Here is a 22,453-nt window from a genome sequence, read left to right as displayed (position 1 = left end):
ACAAAAAGAGTCTCCCGGTGTGTTTCCCTGTAGCATCACTCACAGATCAGGGAAAGAAAAATCTCTCCCCAGCCCACACAGGTATTTGTGTTAGTGCAAAACTGTTTGAAATACACTGGGAATGTGCCTGCAGCTGAGTACCTGGGGTGCTGTCTGAAGGAAAGAGAAGCCGTTTACGCCGGTGATCCTAGAAATGGAGCACAACGAAGCAAGACGCAGAGTCAAGCCTGGACCATGGAGATCCTATGCCATCATTAATAACAGAGCGGAGCGATCACTCTCCCAGGACCCCGGCTTAGCCCCGCTGCCTGAGTCGCTCTGAGCTGTCCACTCCGATCCTGACCTCTCTTAGCCCGAGTGGCGGTGCCACGCTGCCTGGCATAATCCCTTGGACGATTTAAGTCCAATCGAGGCACTTTGCCCCAGGGAGATTCCCAAGTCACTCCCCTAGTGAGTCCCTGGCCGGGGTGAACAACCCGCTCGAGCCTCACCTCCCCAGCCCCACGGGAGCTGGTCTCAGCACAGACAGGCCAGTTAGAACAGGGGAGAGGGAAGTTTAGTTTGCACGATGATTATTTATCACGATGGTGATTACTGATCATTATTATTTGGCTGGCACTCGGAGTGCCGGTGAAGGAGGCAATGCACAAAGCCCGGAGCTGCTCCCGATCCATGCATGTGCTTCAGTTTGTGTGTGTGTGTATGTGTGTGTTTCTTGTTCTCTTGCAGGGTACAATGTTAAAAAGCCACCGCTAGTCGCCCCCAGTGCTCCTACTCTCTGGGTCTTTTTGTCTCTAGTGCAGATTAAACGTCACGTCCGCACTTGAACTTGAATTTTATCCCATTGTACAGAGGCAGCCCCAGCCATAGAGAGACAGAGCGCTCCCAGAGAACCAGGACTCCGCCATCTTCACATTGCAATATATAATAGTAATAGCCAGCACCAACCCAGCTGCACTGGGGGCTTCCTTCCTTCCAGTCCCAGTGCCAGGCGAGGGGAAGCAGTGCAAAGTGGTGCAGAGGCATTGGCAATCCAAAAGCACTAGGGCAAAGCAGTGCCACTTGAACTGGGAAAGAGGAGACACAGTTTTGGCTACCCCTTTAAAAAAACCCAGCAAGGGTCAATTTCTGAAAAAAATATTTTTGGGGGCATTTTTGTGTGTGTGGGCAATCCCCATTCTGTACTTTAAAAAAAATCCTGATTTTTTTTACCCTCCTGGTGGAAGAAGTGCACTTGCCAATTTGCCAAGCACTCTGGAGAGAGAGAGAAAAAAAGTGTCACTGTTGGTGCAAATCCTCCTAAGTTCGAGAAGAGATCTGGAAGTCCAAGTGACAGAAGCAGTGGAGAAAAGACAGTGAGAGAGAGAAAAAAAGAAAGAGCTTTTCCTGATGATGATGTTTTTTTAATTCAGGGGGATATCCCACCTAGTGCGCCAGAACAACAAAAAAGAGGGTTTTTCTTGTCTCCATTTTATTTTATTTTTTAAAAAGAAGAAATCAATAAAGAAGAAGACGAAAGAGTGAACGAAAAAAAAAGAGGAGGAAGATCCGCCCCCACCACATCCCCCCCAACCCAGTACAGCTCTCCGGGCGATGCCAGTGTAAATGCCAGGGCAATGTCCCGTCGCAAGCAGGGAAACCCGCAGCACTTGTCACAAAGAGAGATTATCACACGTAAGTTTGAACTTGAAACAAGAACGATCAGAAATCAAGACTCAAAAGGGGCAAAAAGTCCAGGAAAAGCCAAGTCTAGTAAGTCACTTTAGAGCCAGAGAGAGAGGGGGGTGGGGGAAGAGGAGAAGGAATTAAAGGGGGGAGGGTGTGTGTGGATGGGAGGAGGGGGGACTCGAGAAAACCAAAGTTTGCAGTGAATTTGCAGGCTGTGGCGGCGCGGGAGGGAGGCGGCAGGCGGCGTGGGGCAGAGAAGGGGCCGGGGAAGGAGTTGGCGGTGGGGTCTCGGTGTTTTGGTTTGCAAAGCCCGCGTGCTGGCTGCAGTGGGAAGGGCCGGGGAAAGTTGGCGAGCACACGCGGCGGGGTGACAGCCGGCCGCGGGAGATGCGGGGAAGGGGAGCCGGGTGGGGAAAGGCGGGCAGCGGAGGAGAGCGGCGGGAGGACGGAGTGTGTGTGCTTGTGTGTCGCGGGGGAACCCCACGGAGAGGGAGCTGCCGCCGGGGAGCCCCTCGGCCAGCGCGCTCCGGGAGGAAGGGAGGCGAAGCCGGGACCGTCCGCCGCACCATGCGGGCAGGGGGATGGGGGAAGATCGCCGGCCGGGGGGTGAGATCCAGGCAGCCCTTGGGCTGGGGGCTGGGGGAGGCGAATTCGGAGGGGGAGAGCAGCGGCAGCGGCAGCCCGGAATGCTTGTCAGGCTCCAGGTAGCTGGGAAGGCGGCTGCCCTCCCTTAGCCCCCTGCGGAAGGAGCTGCCCAGGTGCCAAGGCACGGGCGGGGGCTCCTTCCCCTCCACCGGCCACCAACTCAGGCATGGCAGCGAGCGGACCGGCGTGGTCCGCTGCGCGCCAGGACCCAATTTGCAAGGGGGTGGGGGTGGGGAGAATTACCCCACGAGGCATCAGCTGTAGCAAATAATACTAATACTAATAATCACAATCACAATAAAGCAACTAAGCAGAAGCGTTAGATCCCCCAGCCCGGGCAGGACTGAGAGCTTCACTTTGCAAAAGCTCCCATTGTAAAAGAATGAGAAGGTAATAAGATGTAACAATCTCTACGAAGATCCGGGGGACAGTGCAGTTTTGTGTGTGTGTGTGTGTGTGTGCGCGCGCGCGTGTGCTACAGAAGCGGCTGCAATTGCACCTTCTCTGTGCACGTTCCCTCCCCTCCTACCCCTGTTTTTAGCGTTTATTTCCCTAATTCGCCATGCACAATTTTAGTGCACTAAAAATCAAACCTCTTCTAGGTGCAATGAAGATTGCAGGCAGGATTTTCCCTTGCATGGTTCTCCGAAATCCCACCATCTGATGTGGGCAAAAAAATGTAGCCAAAGAACAAGCAAACAGCATCAACAAAATAAGTCCCGAACTTGTTTTTAAAGGAGTGTTGCGCATAGAGCAAGCCAGGGGCTGAGTCTCAAACGCTGCAGATCCGAATATTTATGTTATATTTTAAAAAATTTAAATAAATAAATAAATAAATATATACGAGAGTCTCCCCTCCCCTGAAAACCAAGAATAGAAGCCATCTGCCAGGAGCATTTGGTGGTTGCGATCTCTCCTTTGTTACAGCTGATAAATTTTGTTTGTAAGAATTTGTTGGAAATACTTTTTTTATTAGATATCTTGGGTGGCGTTTGCCTTCTGAAATTTCAATTTCTTTCTTTTTTTTTTTTAGCTCATCTGGTTATTTCATTTTTTCACCCCCATCTCCCCCCCCCCAACCAGCACTTGGTGCAACAAAATGAAGATGCATCTGATATTTGACTCTTTTTTGGGGCGGGGGTGTTTTTAATTCATTGTTATTTTGCAACCAGATTAGCATGCCCATTTAAAAAAAAGGCGACTCTCCTCTCCCGCTTTTGTTATTTGCATTTTTTTTTTAAATCTGGTTTGGAAATTGCATTTTCCTTTTCCTTTTTTGTGTATGTGGGGTGATTGTTGATTTTTAAAGACATCTGCATCATCTATTGCAAATTCTACTACTTATTTTCTGTCTCATTTGCAAGGAGATATGTGGTTTTGAAAGGGGCCGTGGACTGTGTGGATAATCTGGTTTGTTGCGCACGTTTGAATTTGTTTAAAAGGGACAAACATATATATATATATATATATATATATTTTTTTTTTTTTGGGAGGGAGGGGAGCCAGGTAGGTTCGCTCTTTAATGACATCTTGTTTTCATACCGCCTTATTTGAAAGGATGTAATGAGACAGGGAATCATTAATAAGGGTTCCAAGAAGCAGCGTGCACAATGGGTTTGGAGGGGAGCCTGCGAGGAATGGAAGGGAAAGCTGCATGCAGTTTCCCTCCCTCCCCTCTTGTATTTATCTCTCTCTCCATCCTGAGGAAGCTGGCGGAGAAATCAGGATGCATACTGAATAGTGGCAGAAAAAAATAAAGGTATCGATTCGGGGGTGAGGGGGTGGGTGGGAAAGCAGGAAATGCGGGCATTTTAGCACACATACACTGAGCCTAAGCTGCAGACTTTCAGAAGGGTGTTTTGCCAGACAGGAGTAGTGCTACCAGTTTTCAGGAGGCTTTAATTCATTATTAAAGAGCCAGTGTCTGTCCTGTGAAAAGGAGAGTTTGGGGAGTAGCTGGGGGGAAAAAGCCTAAACTAATAATCAAAACAACAAGCTGGAATGAATTTGATATTGTTTCCTCAGATGCATATATCTGATGTTTAGCTCCGCGTTTTTGGCATCTGTCAGGATAAATGCTTTGCAGGGTGGATAGGAGTCCTGTGCAAGGCAGAAAAAGAAAAAAGAGGTTTTCTGACACTGTTCCACTGATATATATATATATATATATATATATATATATAGTTGTTTATTCCCAAATTGGAACAATTATTATTATTCATAATCTGCAAAATTGAGTGGCCTATTTGCCTCACTCTAGGTTTCTCATACAGTGTTGCAATAGATATATTTGCAATGGAAAAAAGAGAAAAGAAATTTAAAACAAAAGTCTGGACCTTTATCCAGCGATGGAGACAAAAACTTGTACCTGAGCTAGTTAAATTTATAGACAAAGTGAAAAAAGGTCTTATACAGAAGAGATGATGATATGCTGTAGAACTGCTCCATACCAAGAAGGATTATTTTGGTTTGATTAAAACTGCTTATTTTGCAATTTAGCAACTTTTTAAACTAGAGAAATGTGTTTTAAAACCAGAACTATATTTTAGAGTTGAAGGAAATGTGAAAGAGAATCCGTATAAAAAGCCAGCTTCTATCAGTTTTGCAGAATAAGGCAAAATAAGCAAAATGAATAAAACAGTAGAAAATATGGAGGAAAAAAGCACAGTAAAATGATAAAATTCCAGATAGAGAACTAGAGTTCCCCAGGGAGATTTCTTTCAAAACTGGTCAACAGGTTCCCTAGGAAGATTAATAATTTATCCTATCAGTTCATATATGTACAAAGTAATTTAAGCAAAAGAAACAACTAATAAAAATTCTAGTACATAAAAGTTTTGCAAATTGCTTCTGAGTGCAAAGAACTCCACTTAAAATGCATTTAGATTTGCTGCAATTAGTGCGCTTTTTGCCTTCAAAGAAAACAATTTCACCTAGTGTCACACATTGAGAATGTAAGAGATTACTAAAGAATTAGCTAGGAAATTATTTTTGGAGATGGCTGCATTTTTCTTAATACACGCATAGCTGTGCATACAAAAGCATAATATATTTTTTAAAGACGTTACATGACAGCTTTAGGTAAGGCAATACAAAAGATGTGTTCTTTATCAGTCTTTGGGATGCATTTTATATACATTTATTTGTAATTTACTCTTGAGAAAAAAACAGCTCATTTTCATAGCCTTCCTGGCTTTAAAAAATAGCGTATTTTAAAAAGCCAACACGTTGTGGCTTTGTATTATGAATCTGTATTGCTTCCTAGTTTTTGCTTGATTTGCTTAGTGATTTAAATAGCTGTACGATGGATAAGAAAGCGTTTCTTATTGTTTCATTGGTAGGCAAATACAGAGAATATTTTGTCAAGCTTATTTAAACATTTAGCAAACAAGTCTAAGATTTTCCTGTGTTGTTGTGTTTAATAGTAATAGTTTGTTGAATCCTTGTCTAGTGCAAAATGTATCTTGCTATGTTGAACAAAGGGATGTCTAGTGGCATATTTGACAATAATTATGACTTAGATGAGTATGTGCTAGGTAAAATAGTACAAATTATAGATATCAATGACTGACTTTCATTGACACCTATTCTGTTGTTTTTATCAGAACTGAGTTTGCTTTTAGCATAATCTTTTTGTTTAAAAATGCTTTGTACAAGGCATTTATTTCCCTTTCACATTTCCTATCTAGATTGCTTTGCTCTGTGGATTGTTTGTTGATATAAAATACCTTCCAAAATAAACTTTGCTTGGCTTTTAGTTGAATTGCAAGTCTCAGTTGTGCCCTCTGGCTTTAAGTGACATGTGTTGACAACTAGGGGGAGCTCATAGCCTGTATCATAGTAGATTATGGTTTGAATCATCCAGTACTGTAGTACTGGTGGGTGGGATACAATAGCTTGGGAAATAATAGCTGTATCTGAGGCAGTTTATGTTGCTGCAAAATATTTTAAGTGTAAAGTTGAAGTATTGATTTTCATGCAGAGATCTATATGGTACTAGATGAGTGAGATTGCAAGTTAGATAAATCTATTTTTAAACAAATCATGACTGATTAACAGACTCCTGCAGTTAGAAGTTTTTAATTAAAATTAGTTTTTAACAGTGTCTTTTATCCTCAACATATAATTTTTAAATTCTCAGTTTGTTGTTGTCAGATAGTGACCAGGCTGATGATAGCCATAGGTATAGATTCATTGTAAAAAAATGGGTATCTATTTGTCTGCTTCCAGCGTATGTATAAACATACAGCGAATATTAGATTGTGTACACTAAAAAGCGCATGCACATTCGTGTAATTGTGTGTGCTTACATTTCAGAAAGCTTGAAATCCCACTCAATTGTATCAAATTTTGGATAGCTTGTATTGCTTTTGATCCTTGAGTCCTTTTAACATACAGGCCGCAGTTCCTGTAAATAAAAATACATCTTTCCCTAAAGAAATAAACACAAGTCTCATACAATGTGTAAAACTTTCTGTGGAACAAGCGATAGGCTGTATAAAGGGCTTCTACCGTTCACTGTTTTAGTTTGCCTGTGCATTGTTGATAGACTTTAGTGGGACACTTCTTGCCCAAACATATAATTTAATCGTGTACACATGGAAAGCTTTGATCACTGGATGTTAGGATATAATGTTTACCTCACCAAGTCCGAGAAATTCATCAAGTTACAGTTTTGTTAACATTGGAATGACTTATTCTTATTTTAGGGCACAATATGTGGGTGGAGGTTATCCCGTGACAGGAAAGAGTGTTTTATTCTAACCTGAAAGAGAAATAAATTAGGTCAGACAAAAGATCAGGGCTGTCATCAACTGTAGAAAAAGCCTTCACTCTTGAGTACAGAGGGCCAGCAATTTATCTGATGATTTCTCTACTTCATTTAATGTTTGAATTGAGCTAGTTGGAAGCATATAGACAGCAGCCAGCCCATTTGACAGACCTGGAGGATGAAGAGCACAGTGGCTCAAACCCTGATGATGCTAACATTCTCCAGCTATGGGAAAACCTTTTCTGCAGAAACCTCAAACTTTGCTGATCGTGGCTGTAAATTTTGACTAAGAGACATAATACCTCCGCCCCACATACGCTATAGTTGGGTAGAAACCCCCTGAGATTGAAACACCTTTTAAAAAGTCTCGCTGAAGAGACTTACTACAACCAAAATGGCTCTCCACTTCCGCTGAACATTTTCTTCTTTTGGTGGTTGTTCCGCAGTGCAGCAGTCCTCTTTGGTTCTCCGCGCCCAACACATTGAGTTAGAATTGTTTGTAGAATTTGGTCTTTCAAGGTTAAGAGTCGGGTAGCCTCAGAGAAGGCTAGAGGAAAAGTAAGCTGCCTTTTGGGGCTGAATCATGACGCACAGTAAAGTTACGGGTGCCAGAAAAGTGCCTTGAGAAGTGTGTACCGCTGTTACATGCAGATAGATTTATATATATCTTTGTAATGAGGGGGAAAAAAGACATCAATAACAGCGTGAAGCATTGATAAATGTATGATTCATTCAGCTGCTGCTACCACAGCACCTTCCTCTTTCATGTTTATTTACTTTCATAAAATGTGTCTATGCAGGCTGTACACTGCGCACTGTTCCTTTGCACCCTCAAAGGCAGTTGTGTATTCAGAGTAAGTTACAGCTTCTAAACATCAGTTAAATTTGCTCACTGCTTTCCTCCCTAAAAAGCTGTTGCCTAGCCTGTTCTGTATCCCCTCGCTAGAGCTCTAAGCAGCAGCAGCTTTCCCCAAGGAATATATAAAAAATGCCTAAAGCAGGCTATTCGAAAGCAAATTAAAGCAGAGGGATGCACTTCACGCATCGCAGGCACGCGCCAATGGAAGGGGTTAGAAGAATACCATCATTTTACTGGCAAAAGTGACACCAGATCGGGGATTTGATTAATGGTATGGCATTCACAGGGACTGAGTTCTGTATTTTTGACATATGCAAGTCTTTTGTGTAGTTGCCTCAACGGAAGAAATTCAATTTTTTTTGTCTGAAGCAGCTGATAATTTGTGTGTGTGCTGTAATGTGCCCAGGGTCCTTTCCAGAGACTCTGTACTAGACAGCACATTATAAAAAGGGAAGTTAAGGGGGAGAAAAAAAAATCACTAGTTTATTTAACTTTTTTATGACCCCTTCCACTAAGCCACTGGCATAAGCCATAAATTCATTGAATGTTATAATGAATATGCTTCAATGAAAGTCAAAAAAATGGCTCAAGAAAGTTGTATACGAGTAACAGTGATTTATGCTTCATTGAAAACACAACCTCTTTGGAGACTGAAATTTTAAAAAACAATATAGCTGTGTGTTTAAATCCACACGAGAAACAAAATACCTAACTTCCATCATGCTTTTTAAATATTTTGTTAAGCGTCTGTAATTCAGAGATTCTTTTCCAATACAGTTAAAAGATTGTACTTCAGTAGTTTTTTTTCTTTTCTTTTGTGTATCCAGTATCTTTTTTTTGTATGTGTGTTTAGTTTTAAATAAAACAAATCTATTCACTTGGGAACAAAGAATGCTTTTATATCACATCATCACAATCCCTGTTTTATCTGTGAAGATTTACAGCTTTTGTGGTCTATAAAAGAACTGATGCATTTTAGGCTCTCAATAGCAGTAAATCTTTTTTTTTTTTTCAAGAGCATCTATTTTATTTAGGAAAGCATACATCACCCCTTTCTGTAACATTGTGTGTGTGACTTCTGATTAAATTACATCTGAGAAATGCCCAAGATTTAAGTACACATTTGGATATGCCTGGCTTTTGTTTTGTTTGGTATTTACATTATTACTATTTCATTTCCATTTGCATTTTTCTTATACTGTAATCCTTATAGCATTTTCTGCAGTGGCAGAGAAGTTTGTTCTGTCTCAGGTGTGGACTGAGAGTTAAACTGCGCTCTGAGAGGTTCAGGACACTTCCAAAATAGGTGTTTGATGTACTGTGTTGCAGAAGAGCCCTGAAACTCACAGCTGTGTGTTCTGTTTGCTAATGCATTAGATCTAAATGGGCTATTCCCCTCTCCCCTCCCCGCATACTAGTCCCTGTGCTGCCTAGTGATCGAAAATCATAAACATCTGAAGGCTGTGCAGTGGGCTATGTGAAGCACTGATCTCTGTCCAGTACCTAGTGAACAGGTGTTCACATCATAGCAAAAAACGCCCCTCTCTGCCACAGTTGGAACTAATTGGCATGCTATGTGACTGTCTTAGCAGACTGAATGGGCCAACGAGACTAAACTGTCCTCTACACCCAGAGATTATCCCCACAGGTCAAGGTTGAGGCACATTGGCTGGGCAGCTTGGGGAAGCTCATACAGCTGCTGCCTGTGCTATTTTGTGGATAAGTGGAGAATCTGAATCTCTTGGGCTGTCATACACTTTTCACAGGCATGAGGTTCACTTAAAAGTAATACAAAAATACGAGAGCTTTATTCCCTTTTGCTGTTGTTTTTCTCTTTACTAATCCATCCTCAGCTTTCTATTTACGAAGAATTGATTTTTAATCGTGTGGATCAGAAAAATTAAATATTGATGGCAGCAAAAACTGGCCGGTGCTGCTGAGTGTGATGTTGGTGCAATTTAGACATAATACAATATCTAAACACTGCAATTCACAGCTGCGAAGATGAAAAGAATCTGTATGCAGGTTATTGCTAGACTTTGGATGGTGAGGAGATGAAGCCTTTGGTTTCCAAAGTATTAGTTGTAAGCAGGTAAAATCATGACACTAGGTGCTTCGGATAACCTAGCCACAGCATGTGTTGTCTGCGCTATTTCAATAATTCAATATTACAATAAGTGTGACATGCAGGTGTTGTCAGTGGGACATCATTCTAAAGTCTAGTTGTGGGTAGCACCTTAAGGCAGTGGTTTTCAACCTTTTTTCATTTGCGGACTTCTGAAAAATTTCGAATGGAGGTATGGATCCCTTTGGAAATCTTAGACATAGTCTGTGGACCCCCAGGGGTCCGTGGTCCACAGGTGGTAAACCACTGTTTGATGGCTTTGACTATCTTTCTCGGATCTCTTAGACATAGTATGCAGGCTCCAGGTTGAAATTCACTTCCCTGAGGGCCCAGTCTTTCCTTTGTGCCTTTTTACCAGGACGATGGGTAAAACATTAAAAGTAGGGATTTGGTTTCAAAGCACTGTAGAGTTTCTTGTGTTTCAGTGCAGTGACTGTAACATGGATCGTGCGGCTGATATCGCCACATACATGGGGCGTAGGCAGGAGGGAGCGTTTGCCATATCCTTGAAGGTAGAATTTCCCTGTAGATGGGGTGCAGCTGGCAAGTGCTGCAAGATTTATCAGTTCATCATTACAAGTCGCAGTCAGACCTGGTTAATCTGAACTCTGCTCATCTGGGACTGTGGAAGATTTACATGGTAACCGATCTCACAGTACCCATGGCAATTGGGGCACCCGCTAGCTCCTCTGTAGTAAAGGCTGTGGCAGTGTTTCCATCAGCCTCTGCTTTTATGGATTTGCTACTCAGCTGTAGAAACGGTTCATGGGGAAGAAATTTGACATGCAGGACTTTGTTCTGCGATCAGTGTTTTCTCTCCCACTTCTTTAAACAAAATAAAATATATTAACATTTCGTATGTTTTATACTGTACGATAAGGGAGGGAAAATAAGCAAGAGGGCAGTTTATTGCTTTTGGGTTCTTTTGTATGTTTAGTACTTAAATACAACTAAAATATAGAAAGAAATGTAACACTCCCTTTTATAGGCCTCACCCAAAGCCCAGTGGGAGTCTTTCCATTGAGTTCCATAGCCTTTGGATCAGGCTCAGAGTGTAGTAACTGAAACTCTCTTGGTATTATGAATGAGCTTGAAGCATCTGAAAGTCAGAAACCATTGCAAGTGTAGTAATTTTAATATTGTGTGTTGGACAATATACATGTGCATAAATGCTGTAATGGTGCCACCAGGCTAAGAATTGTAGTGTCAATGGTATTGTGATAGAGCCGTTACAGTCTTGGATGAAAAAGCACTTTATTTTTAATGCAGATTGGTGCGAGAGATAGTAACAGTGCTTAGAGATGCCGCTAGGAGTCTGACAAATACAGTGCTGTGAATGAACATTGTTTAAATACATTCGCATGAAACCATTGAATGACACCAGTTTCAGAGGGTTTCCACTTTGGACACCATCTCCGCTGCATGGATCACAATATTCCCTGTGAGCGATTACTGACGGGTTGTTTGGAGAATGCATCGGGGTGTGGTGAGAGGCTGGGCACACCTTCACCCACCTGGCTGGAAGCAACTAGTTTTCACTTTGCCCTTTTCCATGTGAGAGCAGCCAGTGTTTTTTAGTTCCTTTCTTTTTTTTGTGGTTCAGCTTTTCCTCCTTTTTAACATTCTGTTTTCAATAAATAATAATTAGAATAAAACCTAAGTAATGGTGAAACCCAGCAGCCCAGCAACAGAAATGAAACCACAGAAAGCGAAGTTCAAATAATGCGAAGGAGCATCTCATTTTAAATCCACAAGCAAAGTCAGAGTTTTCGTTCAGAGTCTGACCTAAACTGCCCAGTTGAAACTGCAGGGATCTTAAGTGGTGGAGGACTTAACTTATGGTGTTATCCAAGCTTGGCACATGAGTTAAGGCTGGATGTTTAGCCTTTTCCGTCCTTACCTTTGTGAGTTTATGTCTGTCCTGTAATGCTATTTGAATGTAGGTTTTTAGTGGCTTATCTTTGTTGAGAGGGAGCTTTTTTTGTTCTTTTCTGAGTAAAAAATTAATATGCAAATTGATATGGATAAAATGCATTTGAAGACATAGTCAGTGTTTTGCCTGACATTATTTTATGACCATTTCCTGGCCCTATAGAAAGCTGTGTATGTATCTTACATCGCTTTGAATTGATAGCTATCAGACTGATCTTGTTCTGGATGATTTGTTAAACTAAAATCAGAAATACAGTGGAGTGAAAATCATTGAATACTTTGGAACCCAATTACTACAGATCACGAGGGCTTAGTGCACCCAGAAAATGAAAAGCTGATTTTCTGTAATGTGAAGACTGCCAAAATACGAAAGAATACCAGATGTTATTTTAAAAAATACCAGTGCAGAATCCTTGGAAAAAGAGAGAGTGTATAAATGAAGAGACATATGTGGACGTAACTAATATTCAGATTAATTGTAGAATTGAAAAGAAGGAATTCTGAACAATTTTAGCAGCTAACAACTAAAGGATACTTCAGCTTTTCCACCTAGGCATAGTCAGAACCCTTATCAAATGAAGCAGTTTTGCTACGTTTTCTGAAACAGCAGGGGAAAAAAATCCTATACATCAAAAAGATAATAAAGTTGAGATCCATATGTGTGTTTATTTATCAGTACCATATACCAGAGTTAAACTTTTGTAATTTGAGAGACGTATTTAATCTGAAAGCTGAACAGTGATGTTATATGAACCTGGTAACAGGCATTTTCCCCCCTCCCTACCACTTTTCCTTAGTTCAATTCAATTCTCATTTTTATTTTGTCTTTTGCAGGGCTTTGTCCCATCTCTCTTTTAGTTTGTCTGTGTTTTAATATTTTGACACTTTGCTCCCACTTAATAAGAATTCTAGCCAGAAATGGTGCACATATTTCTTAAAGACCCTGTTCACAGTCCTTTTCGTTTGGCTCTAAAATTATGTACATGCAATTGGTAATTAAGGTGCAGTCTTTCTTCAATATAAACAATATTGCTCAATGTTAGATCATTAATGGGAACAGAAGCACTAAATAATTACCTTTTGCATTCTGACACACTGTTCACAGAAATTCACTCTCTCCCCAGCAATCTTTGTTCAGCACAGGGTTATGATTACGTATTCACTATGGCATAGCATCTTTTCAGAAAATAAATTGGTAAATTAATTATGTAGCATTGTCTTCAAACTCCTTTTAAAGTTAGATTAAGGGGGGGGGGGAAAGTAATTAATCGTTTGCAGAAGGTGTATCATGCCTAGACTTTAGTTACCTCGTAGATTTATTTTGTTATAAGTTAGTAAATTCAAAGCCCTATATTATATATCTTCTGTCGATAGGATGTGACTTGCTCAGACATTTGTTTCATAGGATGCTAGGCCTAATCTTATTACCATAGATATACGAAGCATGGTATTTTTTCTCACTTTGCATACTCTAAGCCAGACTACTGTACCCCTTTCAGGAGTCTGATTTGTCTTGCATACCCCCAAGTTACACCTCATTTAAAAACTATTTGCTTACAAAATCAGTCATGAAAATACAAAAGTGTCACAGCACACTATTACAGAAAAATTGCTTGCTTTTTCATTTTTGCCATAATCCTAAAGTAAATCAATTGGAATATAAATATTGTACTAACATTTCAGTACATGGTATATAGAGCAATATAAAAAAATCATTGTATGAAATTTTAGTTTGTACCAACTTTGCTAGTGATTTTTATGTAGCCTGTTGTAAAATTAGGGAAATATCTAGATGAGTTGATGTGCCCCACCCTGGTTGAGAACCATTGCTCTAAGCTGGTAGAGAATCCTGATGCAACTTGAGATACAGCTGGTGGAGGTACTAATCAGCAATTTATCTTGTAAGGGGAAGACAGGGGATAAGCCTCCTCTATACTTTTTCTGTGGCTCACAATGTTCAGTAACTTCCTAGCTATAAAGCATATTTCTCCCGTTCCTCCATCTCTTTTTGTATACTTTTTGCTGCAGTTTGCTGTATATATTGGCCAAACTCCCACTGACTTCAAGGGAGGAGGATCCAATTCTATATTACGACATGTTGTTTACCTACTGCTTTGAGAGATTTGCACGCCTTTCCTTTTCCAGGAAACTGAAAAACAAAGCACTGATGCTAATGTAGAACTTTCCCCCTACTATTGCCTACTCCAGATTCAATAGTGTTGTCTCTCTACTTACTGATTTACATACTGCTAGTTCTCTATGTACTGTTTGGGCCAAATCCTATACTCCTTTCTTAGGTAAAACTCCCTCAGGTAAAAGTCAATGGAGATTTTTGCCTGATTAAAGACTAAGGTTTGTGAGTTTTGTCAGTTCGGCTGTAGAACAAAAAACCAAAACTTTTCGCTCTAGAAGAGGTTTGTGAACTACAATTATTTTAGATGTATTAATTGGCTTAGAATACTTAGTGATTGATTATGAAACTAATAGAAATTACATGTTCCTTCGAAACTGACTTTGGTGATCGAGTAAAGAAATATTTTCTGAGGCTGAAGGTTTTAAGGTAATTATTTGAAACCCGCACACTTTAATTCTCTATCAACTTAATAAGAAAATGTTCTACAACCTGTAGAGCCATCCCGAAATTTGGTGGTAGAACAATGAGCAGAAGATTTAAAGTCCAGCTAATATTCCTACATGGAAATAAGTGAGTTTCTCTCTCTCTCTCTCTCTCTCTCTCTCTCTCTCTGTGCAAAGGCTTTTGAAAAGTCCCTGACTTCTCAGCACAGGCCATATCACCCTACTTACTTGAGTAGGTTAATGTAACTAGTGCTATTTGGCTGCCACTTAGCCTTGCTACTGTCTATGTGTTTGGATAAGTGTGTGCCATAGGAAGCCCAACTGTGAATTCCTCAAAGCACCCAGAACACCCATGGTAGTCAAGTGAGAGTTTTAAGTGTATAAGGATTGCTGGAGTGGGTCTGTGCTGGTTCGCAGGGAGATGCAGTAGGAATGAGAAGATGGGACAAAAAAGTAACCCTTTCAGAACAAAACGTGAGCATTGCAAAATGGCTCTTTGCTGATATTATTGCAGTGTTGGCAGCAGTTAGGAGCTATCAGGAAATCTAGGCCAGGTCAGTCTATGATTTTGTTTCACAGACAGTCTTGGTTGCAAAATATATTGAAATCATTTGGGGAGGGGAGGAAGACATGGAAAAGAAAAGAAAGATACAATCAGGCTGTTTTGGCTGACCTCATGGTGCATCATTCAGATTCTATGAACATTCAAACCAATCTCTCTCTCCTCCCCACCCCCTTTCCCTCTTTCTTCTTGTCCATGTAAAGCAGAGGCTGACCATGTGGAAACGGTGCTTGCCGACGAAGATGAGAGCCTGGCAATAGCGGAGCCGGGCGGCATCAGCATCGCCCCAGGTGGGACAGACCCCGATTTGTTAACCTGTGGACAGTGTCAGATGAACTTCCCCCTGGGAGACATCTTGGTTTTTATAGAGCACAAGAAGAAACAGTGCAATGGCACTGGTGGTGTCTGCTATGAAAAGAGCCTGGATAAGAGCAGCCCTCCCCCCTTGTCCCGCTCCGAGCTCAGGAAAGTGTCAGAGCCAGTGGAAATCGGGATCCAAGTCACACCCGATGAAGAAGACCGTCTTCTCACGCCTACAAAAGGAATTTGCCCCAAGCAGGAGAACATTGCAGGTACAGCATGTTTTACACTCAATCAACTACCTAGGTAATCTTTTAAAGCAAGCCCTCTAGAAAGTGCTCTGAAACGAAGGAACCATTTGCCTGGAGCAACCTCACTAGTTAGGGCTGCGGAAATAATATTGACCAATTTTTTAATATGGCAACACCTTTCTGTGGAGGACCAGCTGTCAGGGAGACATGGCTGTTTTCAATGTTTGCAGTTGGTCTTCTGGGATAGCTGTAGGTACTGCCTGCACACACAAGTAAAGCTCAGGGCCCAGGGTCAGAGAGGCCGTTTTGGTGGTGTCTTCCCCAAGTCGGAAGGCAGATAGTTACTCAGGAGAGACAACAGAACATGACACACTCGGGAAATTCATCCCAGGGCAGAGGCCTTACGCAACACTTAAAGCCTGCAGAAAGGGTCAAATCCTGATCCCACTGAAATCAACGGCAATATACGCATTGATTTTAATGGGAGGAGGATTTGGTCCTGAGGAATAAAGTTGGGGCTTACCTGGTGTATAGGGCCTTCCTCACTCCCTCTGCAATGGGGTGAATTTCAGTTTCATTATCCAAATGACCTTTTGATGGGGCTGTGTTTACCGATGCCCCGTAAATCCTGGATTTTCATAGATTTAGGCGATAAGGAAGGGAGCTATTCTAAAGCATGCCCCTAAAGGAGTTTTTGAAAGTAGAGACAAGCACGCACTGGCCTGGGAGAGCAGATTACAGCATTTTCTTTTCTAAAATGATTGGATTTCTTGGAGAAATTGGGTGGGTAGGTTAAAGCTGCCCCAAGGCCAGCACTTATTCAGCAGATCACCAGCGGTCTCACTGACCGGGACATTACAGGGGACTGTATCCACCTGGATGAGTTGTTCTGAAACCTTTTCTGCAGCGCACACGGCACGGAAATCTTTTCTATTGCATCAAGTATATAGTCCGTTCCTTTGCTCTGCACCTATGCTTTCCTCGGTTACTAAGCACACACTGCTTATGACAGTTATGTGACTTGCTCTCTCTCTTAGTGTGCGGGTTTCCTGTACTATCAGAGCATGGAATCTTGAGTCAAACTTGTCTTCTTGGTGGAGTCCACTTTCTCCATCCAATACTGAAGAGCAACAGGATGTGGTTATTGCTTTCAGTATGCTGGCTTCCATAGGAATTGCCATGCCGGATCAGATCCGCTGACCCAGTATCCCTTCTCTGCTAGTGACCACAGCACAACCCCACTGGTCAGTGAGTATTACGTGTCCTCAGCGGGGCTTGATTGACAGAAAATGTGTGTCGGTTACATCCACTAGCTGTAGCGGCTGTCTGTTTAGTTTGAGCTACAAAGACTTATGCTGTTAGCAGTGGAGGCTGCTGGTTCAAGCCCTAGTGTCTGCTGTTACGTAAGTGGGTTTAAACTGGTGTGGGCATCAGATGCTCCAGATGATCTTCCTCTGTTGAGAGGAAGTATGTAACCACTGCTGGTGTGTGCTATGCCACCCGCCCTGCGATAGCTGCTATCTTGGCTGACACTGGAGTGCGAATCGGGGAATCTCCAAAGCTAAACACATGAGTCTCTATCAGATGATCTAAAGAGCCAGGCTCTGTAGCTAGGCACTGTAAGAGACACACATCTCCCCCTCAATTTATGCACTTAGCCCCCCAAATTAGAACTTGAGCAGGTACTTTTCTGTTTTTCCCATTGGAATGTGATTAGTCAGAACATGCTTTCACCCCATTTCCTCACAAGAGTGCATTGGCTTTTGAAGTGGAGCATGTGAAGGTAGCAGTTTTTTGGGCATCAGAAGTGATAGCATCATGAGCAGGTTGCACTGTGGTAGTTCTCCCACTCGTTTCCCATGATTCCAAGATGCCCTTGTGCATGCATTGTCTGGCAGATAGGGCTTCTTTGTGGTCTAATAACTTATTAAAGGGCCAGATCCCATTGAAATCAATCAATTCAGGCCTTGACTTTAATGGGAACAAGAGAGAGCTCAAAGCGTGCACTTGGCACCTGATTTTGCAGCCATTGAACCCATATTGCAAGGTGCTGAGCATTCTCAACAACCATCGACCTCCATGGGAGCTGAAGGCATTTGGCACCTTGCAGGAGGTGCGTAGTGCCAGACAGGATTGGCCCTAGAGTCTTTTCTGTAGCTGCACGTTGCCAAACGTCATGCCCAAATGTAATCCATAGTTAAAACACACCGTTGGCCAATCCCAGACCAGAACCTAGTGCACCATTTCATGATGCTTTGGCTGTTCTTTGGGCCAAACTCAGGGCAGCCAGGACACTGACACATCAAAGATCTGCAGAAGGAAAAAATGCTCACACATAAGTAGAAGGAATTAAAAAAAAAAAAAAGAAGAAGCAAGCCAATCCAGAGCTCCTTATCTCTTTCACACTAACCTGAAGATCAAATGGAAGTGTGTATGGGATATTCTGAATTTACAAAAATAAAAGGAGTTTATAGATTGATTGGGATTTTCTCTGCACTGCACTCAGATAGGGACTCACCACTAAATACTGCAGTAATAATGCTTTCTCAATTAGGAACTGAAGTCTCAGATAAAAAGGTGGTGTCCTTCTATGTTTTTTAATAGCAGAGGATAGTTTTCAATAGTAGGATAAAAGCCTCACATTACAGCCATGGAGTGTAGCCATGAAAAACCCACAGAAGTCATTCACTGGAAGGCTTTAGTGGGGTATACCAGGCCCCTTATTTATATTTCAATAGAAAGGCTTTCTGCATTAGCCAAGAAAATCAGAATCTGCATTTAACATTAAAGGTATTTCCCAGTGAGAGGCTGTAGAGCATTGTTGTTAGATTTGTTAAAAAAAGAGGCTAAATACGATTTCATAAAAGGGAAACTTAATCTCTAAGGCAGCTTTCCCCTACCCTGCCCCCTCCCGTTAGTTTTTTTAATTTTTTTTTCGGTAATAATGCAGCAGCCTACAGTATTTTTACTTTATATGTGACGAAAGATATTCTTAGCCCTTCTGCACTGTGACAGGAAGAATGAATTTTTTTATTCCACCAAGAAATATGTAAAATAATCCCTTAGAAGTATGGTGAGATATGTTTGTTCAAAGCATTTAAAATGCTATTTTAATCAAAGGCACAAAACACTCTACATGCTGTGTCAGCTAAAGGAGACCATTACATTTTAACAGCAAATCATGCTCCTTTTTTCCCCCTCTTAACCAACCCCCCTCCACACACACTTTGAAACAAAACTTTTTTTTTATTAAATAAAAAGGAAAAGATTAAAGAATAAAAACTTCAGTGGCTCAAATGTATAAAGTAATTTAATATAGCGGAAGCATTAATTATTTTAGCTTAATTGAATTCTGAGGACTGCAATAGTTGCATTTTTGTAGACAAGCTCTGTTTATTATTTCTTTGTGTAGATTAACAGTAAAGGAAACATAGATAACTTTCAGTTATTTATTGTAAAATAAATGTGTCAATTCATGTGTAAAGCAAGCTGTTCAAAGATAATTGAGTCTTTATATTTGAAGAGAGAAACCAGAAATCACCCACTTGCCACTCCAGCTTCCTGAAATATGCTGCCACCGCTGCTGCCCTCAAATAGGTTTCAGCTACTCTCCTTGATCCCGTGTTGTTTTCGTAGACCTTCTTGTTCAGTCGAAATGATTTGTGTGGCCTTCTGCTGCGTGACTTAAGCTGCACGACATTACAGCCCTCCGTGGCTGAGCGTAGCCAAGGTAAGTCAAGCAACGAGCTTGGCTGAGCCACAGAACCCTCTTACTCTCTGCATGCGTGGGTGTTTCCTCCGGAGTGCCGAGAGGCAGCACATTGTAAAACTTTAATCCCAATTCAGGGTGCTCCATAGTTGTGAGATTTTTTCTTTTTTGGAATGGTTGGGTTACAAGGTTCCATATTGCAAATTTCCAGCTGGATTCACGGCCTCATTTTTCAAAGCCTTGAATTTTGTTCTTTAACGTTTCATGATTTAGCCGAGTTCTTCTTTCTTTGATAGACCAATGGATAGCTTTCTTTCGTTCTTTCTTTCTTCACAGCATTCATCTGAAGCCAGGTGTGACTCCACTTAATATGCTCCATGAATCCTACTTGACCACATCACTGGTGGCTTTACAATACTTGCATAGTAAAAAGAGACAGGTGGATCCTGAGGATCTGCAGGAGAGTGTGCGCGTGTGTGTGTGCATGTGTGTGTGTATAACACAAATCCAGAACTTCTGGACTGCCATAGAAGAGGAGGTAACTTTGTCTCCTGAATCAGGATTAGATTTTAAAGACCTTTTGATATTGAAGTCTGTAGTGTTCTCTTAACTTGTAATTTGCTAGGCCGAACTCTGTTTGATCAAAGAGCTTTCTTTTTGTTATCACGAAAGCCGTCTATAAGATATGCTTTTGAATGTTACATGGCCAATGTAAAGACATGACTTGACTACGGGCGGTTCATTCTGCAAATATTTTTTTATTTTAAATTGGCTAACCTGTTGGAAACCCATTCTCGCTCTCCTGCAGAAAGCACTGTATTAACAGATGCTTCAGATTGTTCCACAACAAAATGAAGCCAGGCCAGTGTATTAGCTAGGAGTTGTCAATCACTGTTGCATGTATTTTATAAATGTCAGTTGTTTTAGAAGTAGTACGAGAAATACAGTGGCGTTCTGTAGCTTGTCTTGCTTTCCTTGGATAGGTTCTGTGGTTTTTGTCTCTAGTTCACAAGTGTAGACCAGGAGCCAGACATTTCCAAAACAACAGCAGAAATTCATTAGGACAGTGGAGTTAATTTATGCAAAGACAGTGATGGGAGTAAGAGTTCATTTGAATTCCTTGTCCATCCAGTTCAGGCCACCAGTGCTGAGTTCCATCCATTATGGACTCGAACTAGATGTGCAAGGTGGAAGAAAAAACCCTCCCTGTAAAATATGGGATTTAACTGCAACCCCTGCTCCACGAATGTGCATTTCAGGCTTTTAAATGGTAAAACTGCCTGTAGAGAAACTAAATAACCGGCATGTGCTGGAAGCCAGAGATAAACACTGCCACAGGTTGCCATGAAATAGGCTATTTGATATATTTAGAATTGTTATTTTTCTCCAAATTAAGATTAGTTAAATCCATGTGTGTTGTGTGAGTGATTGTTAACTCAATGGCATGGATTATCCTTTTTTCAAATCATGACAGCTAATTATTATTGCTGTCTAGTCTGAGACATTCACTTACAATGTACCATTACGGGCTTGTGCACCCATATTAACTATAGGACTCAGCCAGCCGTCACCATGTCTTAGTACACCAGCAAAGGCAAATGCAAGCTGAGAAATCCTAGTTTGATCGCCCGTGATGTCAGACAGGTTGGGAACAGGTGGTCTGAGCAACACTGAGCTGGCATACGGCGCTGGAAACCAGTCAGCATTGGCTGATCTTCTCTTTATGAAGTCTGCGGTGGCACCTGATCCCACCACCAGTAGCTCTTCAGTACAGTAGCTGTAGCATGGATAATTTATCAGAGCAAGGAACGGAGATGGCTAGAAACAGTGTTAAACAGGAAGAAAAGGCTTCCGAAAGTAAATGATATGAGGGCCTAAGAAAATCAGCTTACTGTAGGAGCCTTTTCCTTAGGCTTCTAGAGACAACATTACGGGCTTGATTCTCCTCTCATTTTTGCCATTTCCCCCTGGTGTAACTCCAGTGATGTCACTGGAGTTACCTTGATCTATCCTGCTGTGAGACCAGAATCAGGCGCTGTGATTTTGTCAGACGTTTATCAATATATTTTGCTAATTTGCATATCTAACATTGGAAAACAGAACTCTTTTCCCCCCCACAAGAAACAACAAAACACCCCAGCCCTATCAGCCCCAAACCTGATGAGAGCAGTGGGTGCAGTGTTGCAGTGGTTTAAAGAACAAGTCTTTTGCCTCTGGAGACCTCGGTGGAGGCCCTGACTTGGGTCACAAGGCAGAAAAACAAGTTGGATGAGCTCATCCTTGTTTGTGCACATCACCAAACGAGTGCAAAATAAAGCATGTTGAGGAGTCTCTCTAGTCCAAAACGAAGAAGAGAAAATCAGTCCTGCGGTACATTCGTACAGCAAAGTGAGAACAATTGCACAGTGCCTGCCTGCATTATTCTAGGATCTCCCCAGTGCCATAACTGTGGTTCCACTCATCTGTAAGCTGTACACACTAATTCTGGGAGGGGAATTTCTCATGTAGTAACTGCAGAAATATACTACAGCATTAAGAGTTTAAACCAATTTCTAACTGTGAGAGACCAGAATCAGGCCTGTGTGAGAGGGCAGATTAACCCACATCTGTCTGTTGTGGGGTTCTTATACTTTCCTCTGCAGTCTGGTGGTGGCCACTGTCAGAGACTGGACACTGGGTTAGATGGACCTTGGATCTGATCCAGTATGGCAAGTCTTGTGTTTCTAGAATAGATTTCTTATTGGTTCCTCTTTGGCAGGTTAGCTGCTCAATAGAATAAAACCCTTTGCCTGGTTCAGTTTCCACTGCCATTGGCTTAGTCAGAATTGTAACTCTCCTGATGGATGAGTTTCCACTTCTAAACACAATGCAGAAGTTGTCCCTGGAGGGGACAGGAAAGCTAATGGGGGAAGTTCAGAGATGCTCTTGAGCTACTTTCTGCTATTGAAGTGGAATAGGCTGCAACGGGAAAGCATATGGCTGGTAACCACAGTCATGGTAAAGCTTATAGGGTAGGCGTGAACTATAACTTGTGTTGAGGGTCGGGGACTAGGT

At 41.7% G+C, this 22,453-nt stretch overlaps 1 protein-coding gene across 8 annotated transcripts in view; it reads left to right on the top strand.

Annotated features, from left to right (window-relative positions):
- Positions 1–865: 865 nt before the first annotated feature.
- The window catches only part of BCL11B (BCL11 transcription factor B), a 102,272-nt gene continuing 80,684 nt past the window's right edge, over positions 866–22,453 (top strand). For 2 of the 8 annotated variants that reach the window (XM_050957199.1, XM_050957193.1), the window contains exons 1-2: positions 866–1,674; positions 15,346–15,711. In XM_050957199.1, coding sequence (XP_050813156.1) covers positions 1,617–1,674; positions 15,346–15,711 — 424 coding nt within the window. In that variant the 5' untranslated portion in view covers positions 866–1,616. Of the gene's footprint in view, positions 1,675–2,637; positions 2,704–3,845; positions 4,073–14,546; positions 14,705–15,342; positions 15,712–22,453 lie in introns of those variants that run through there. The other 6 variants (XM_050957197.1, XM_050957192.1, XM_050957195.1 and 3 more) reach the window with 5 other exon arrangements.

The sequence above is a fragment of the Gopherus flavomarginatus genome, chromosome 5 (genome assembly GCF_025201925.1).
Source record: "Gopherus flavomarginatus isolate rGopFla2 chromosome 5, rGopFla2.mat.asm, whole genome shotgun sequence".
In the NCBI taxonomy this organism is placed as follows: Eukaryota; Metazoa; Chordata; order Testudines; family Testudinidae; genus Gopherus; species Gopherus flavomarginatus.
This window is presented reverse-complemented; position numbering and strand designations above follow the sequence as displayed.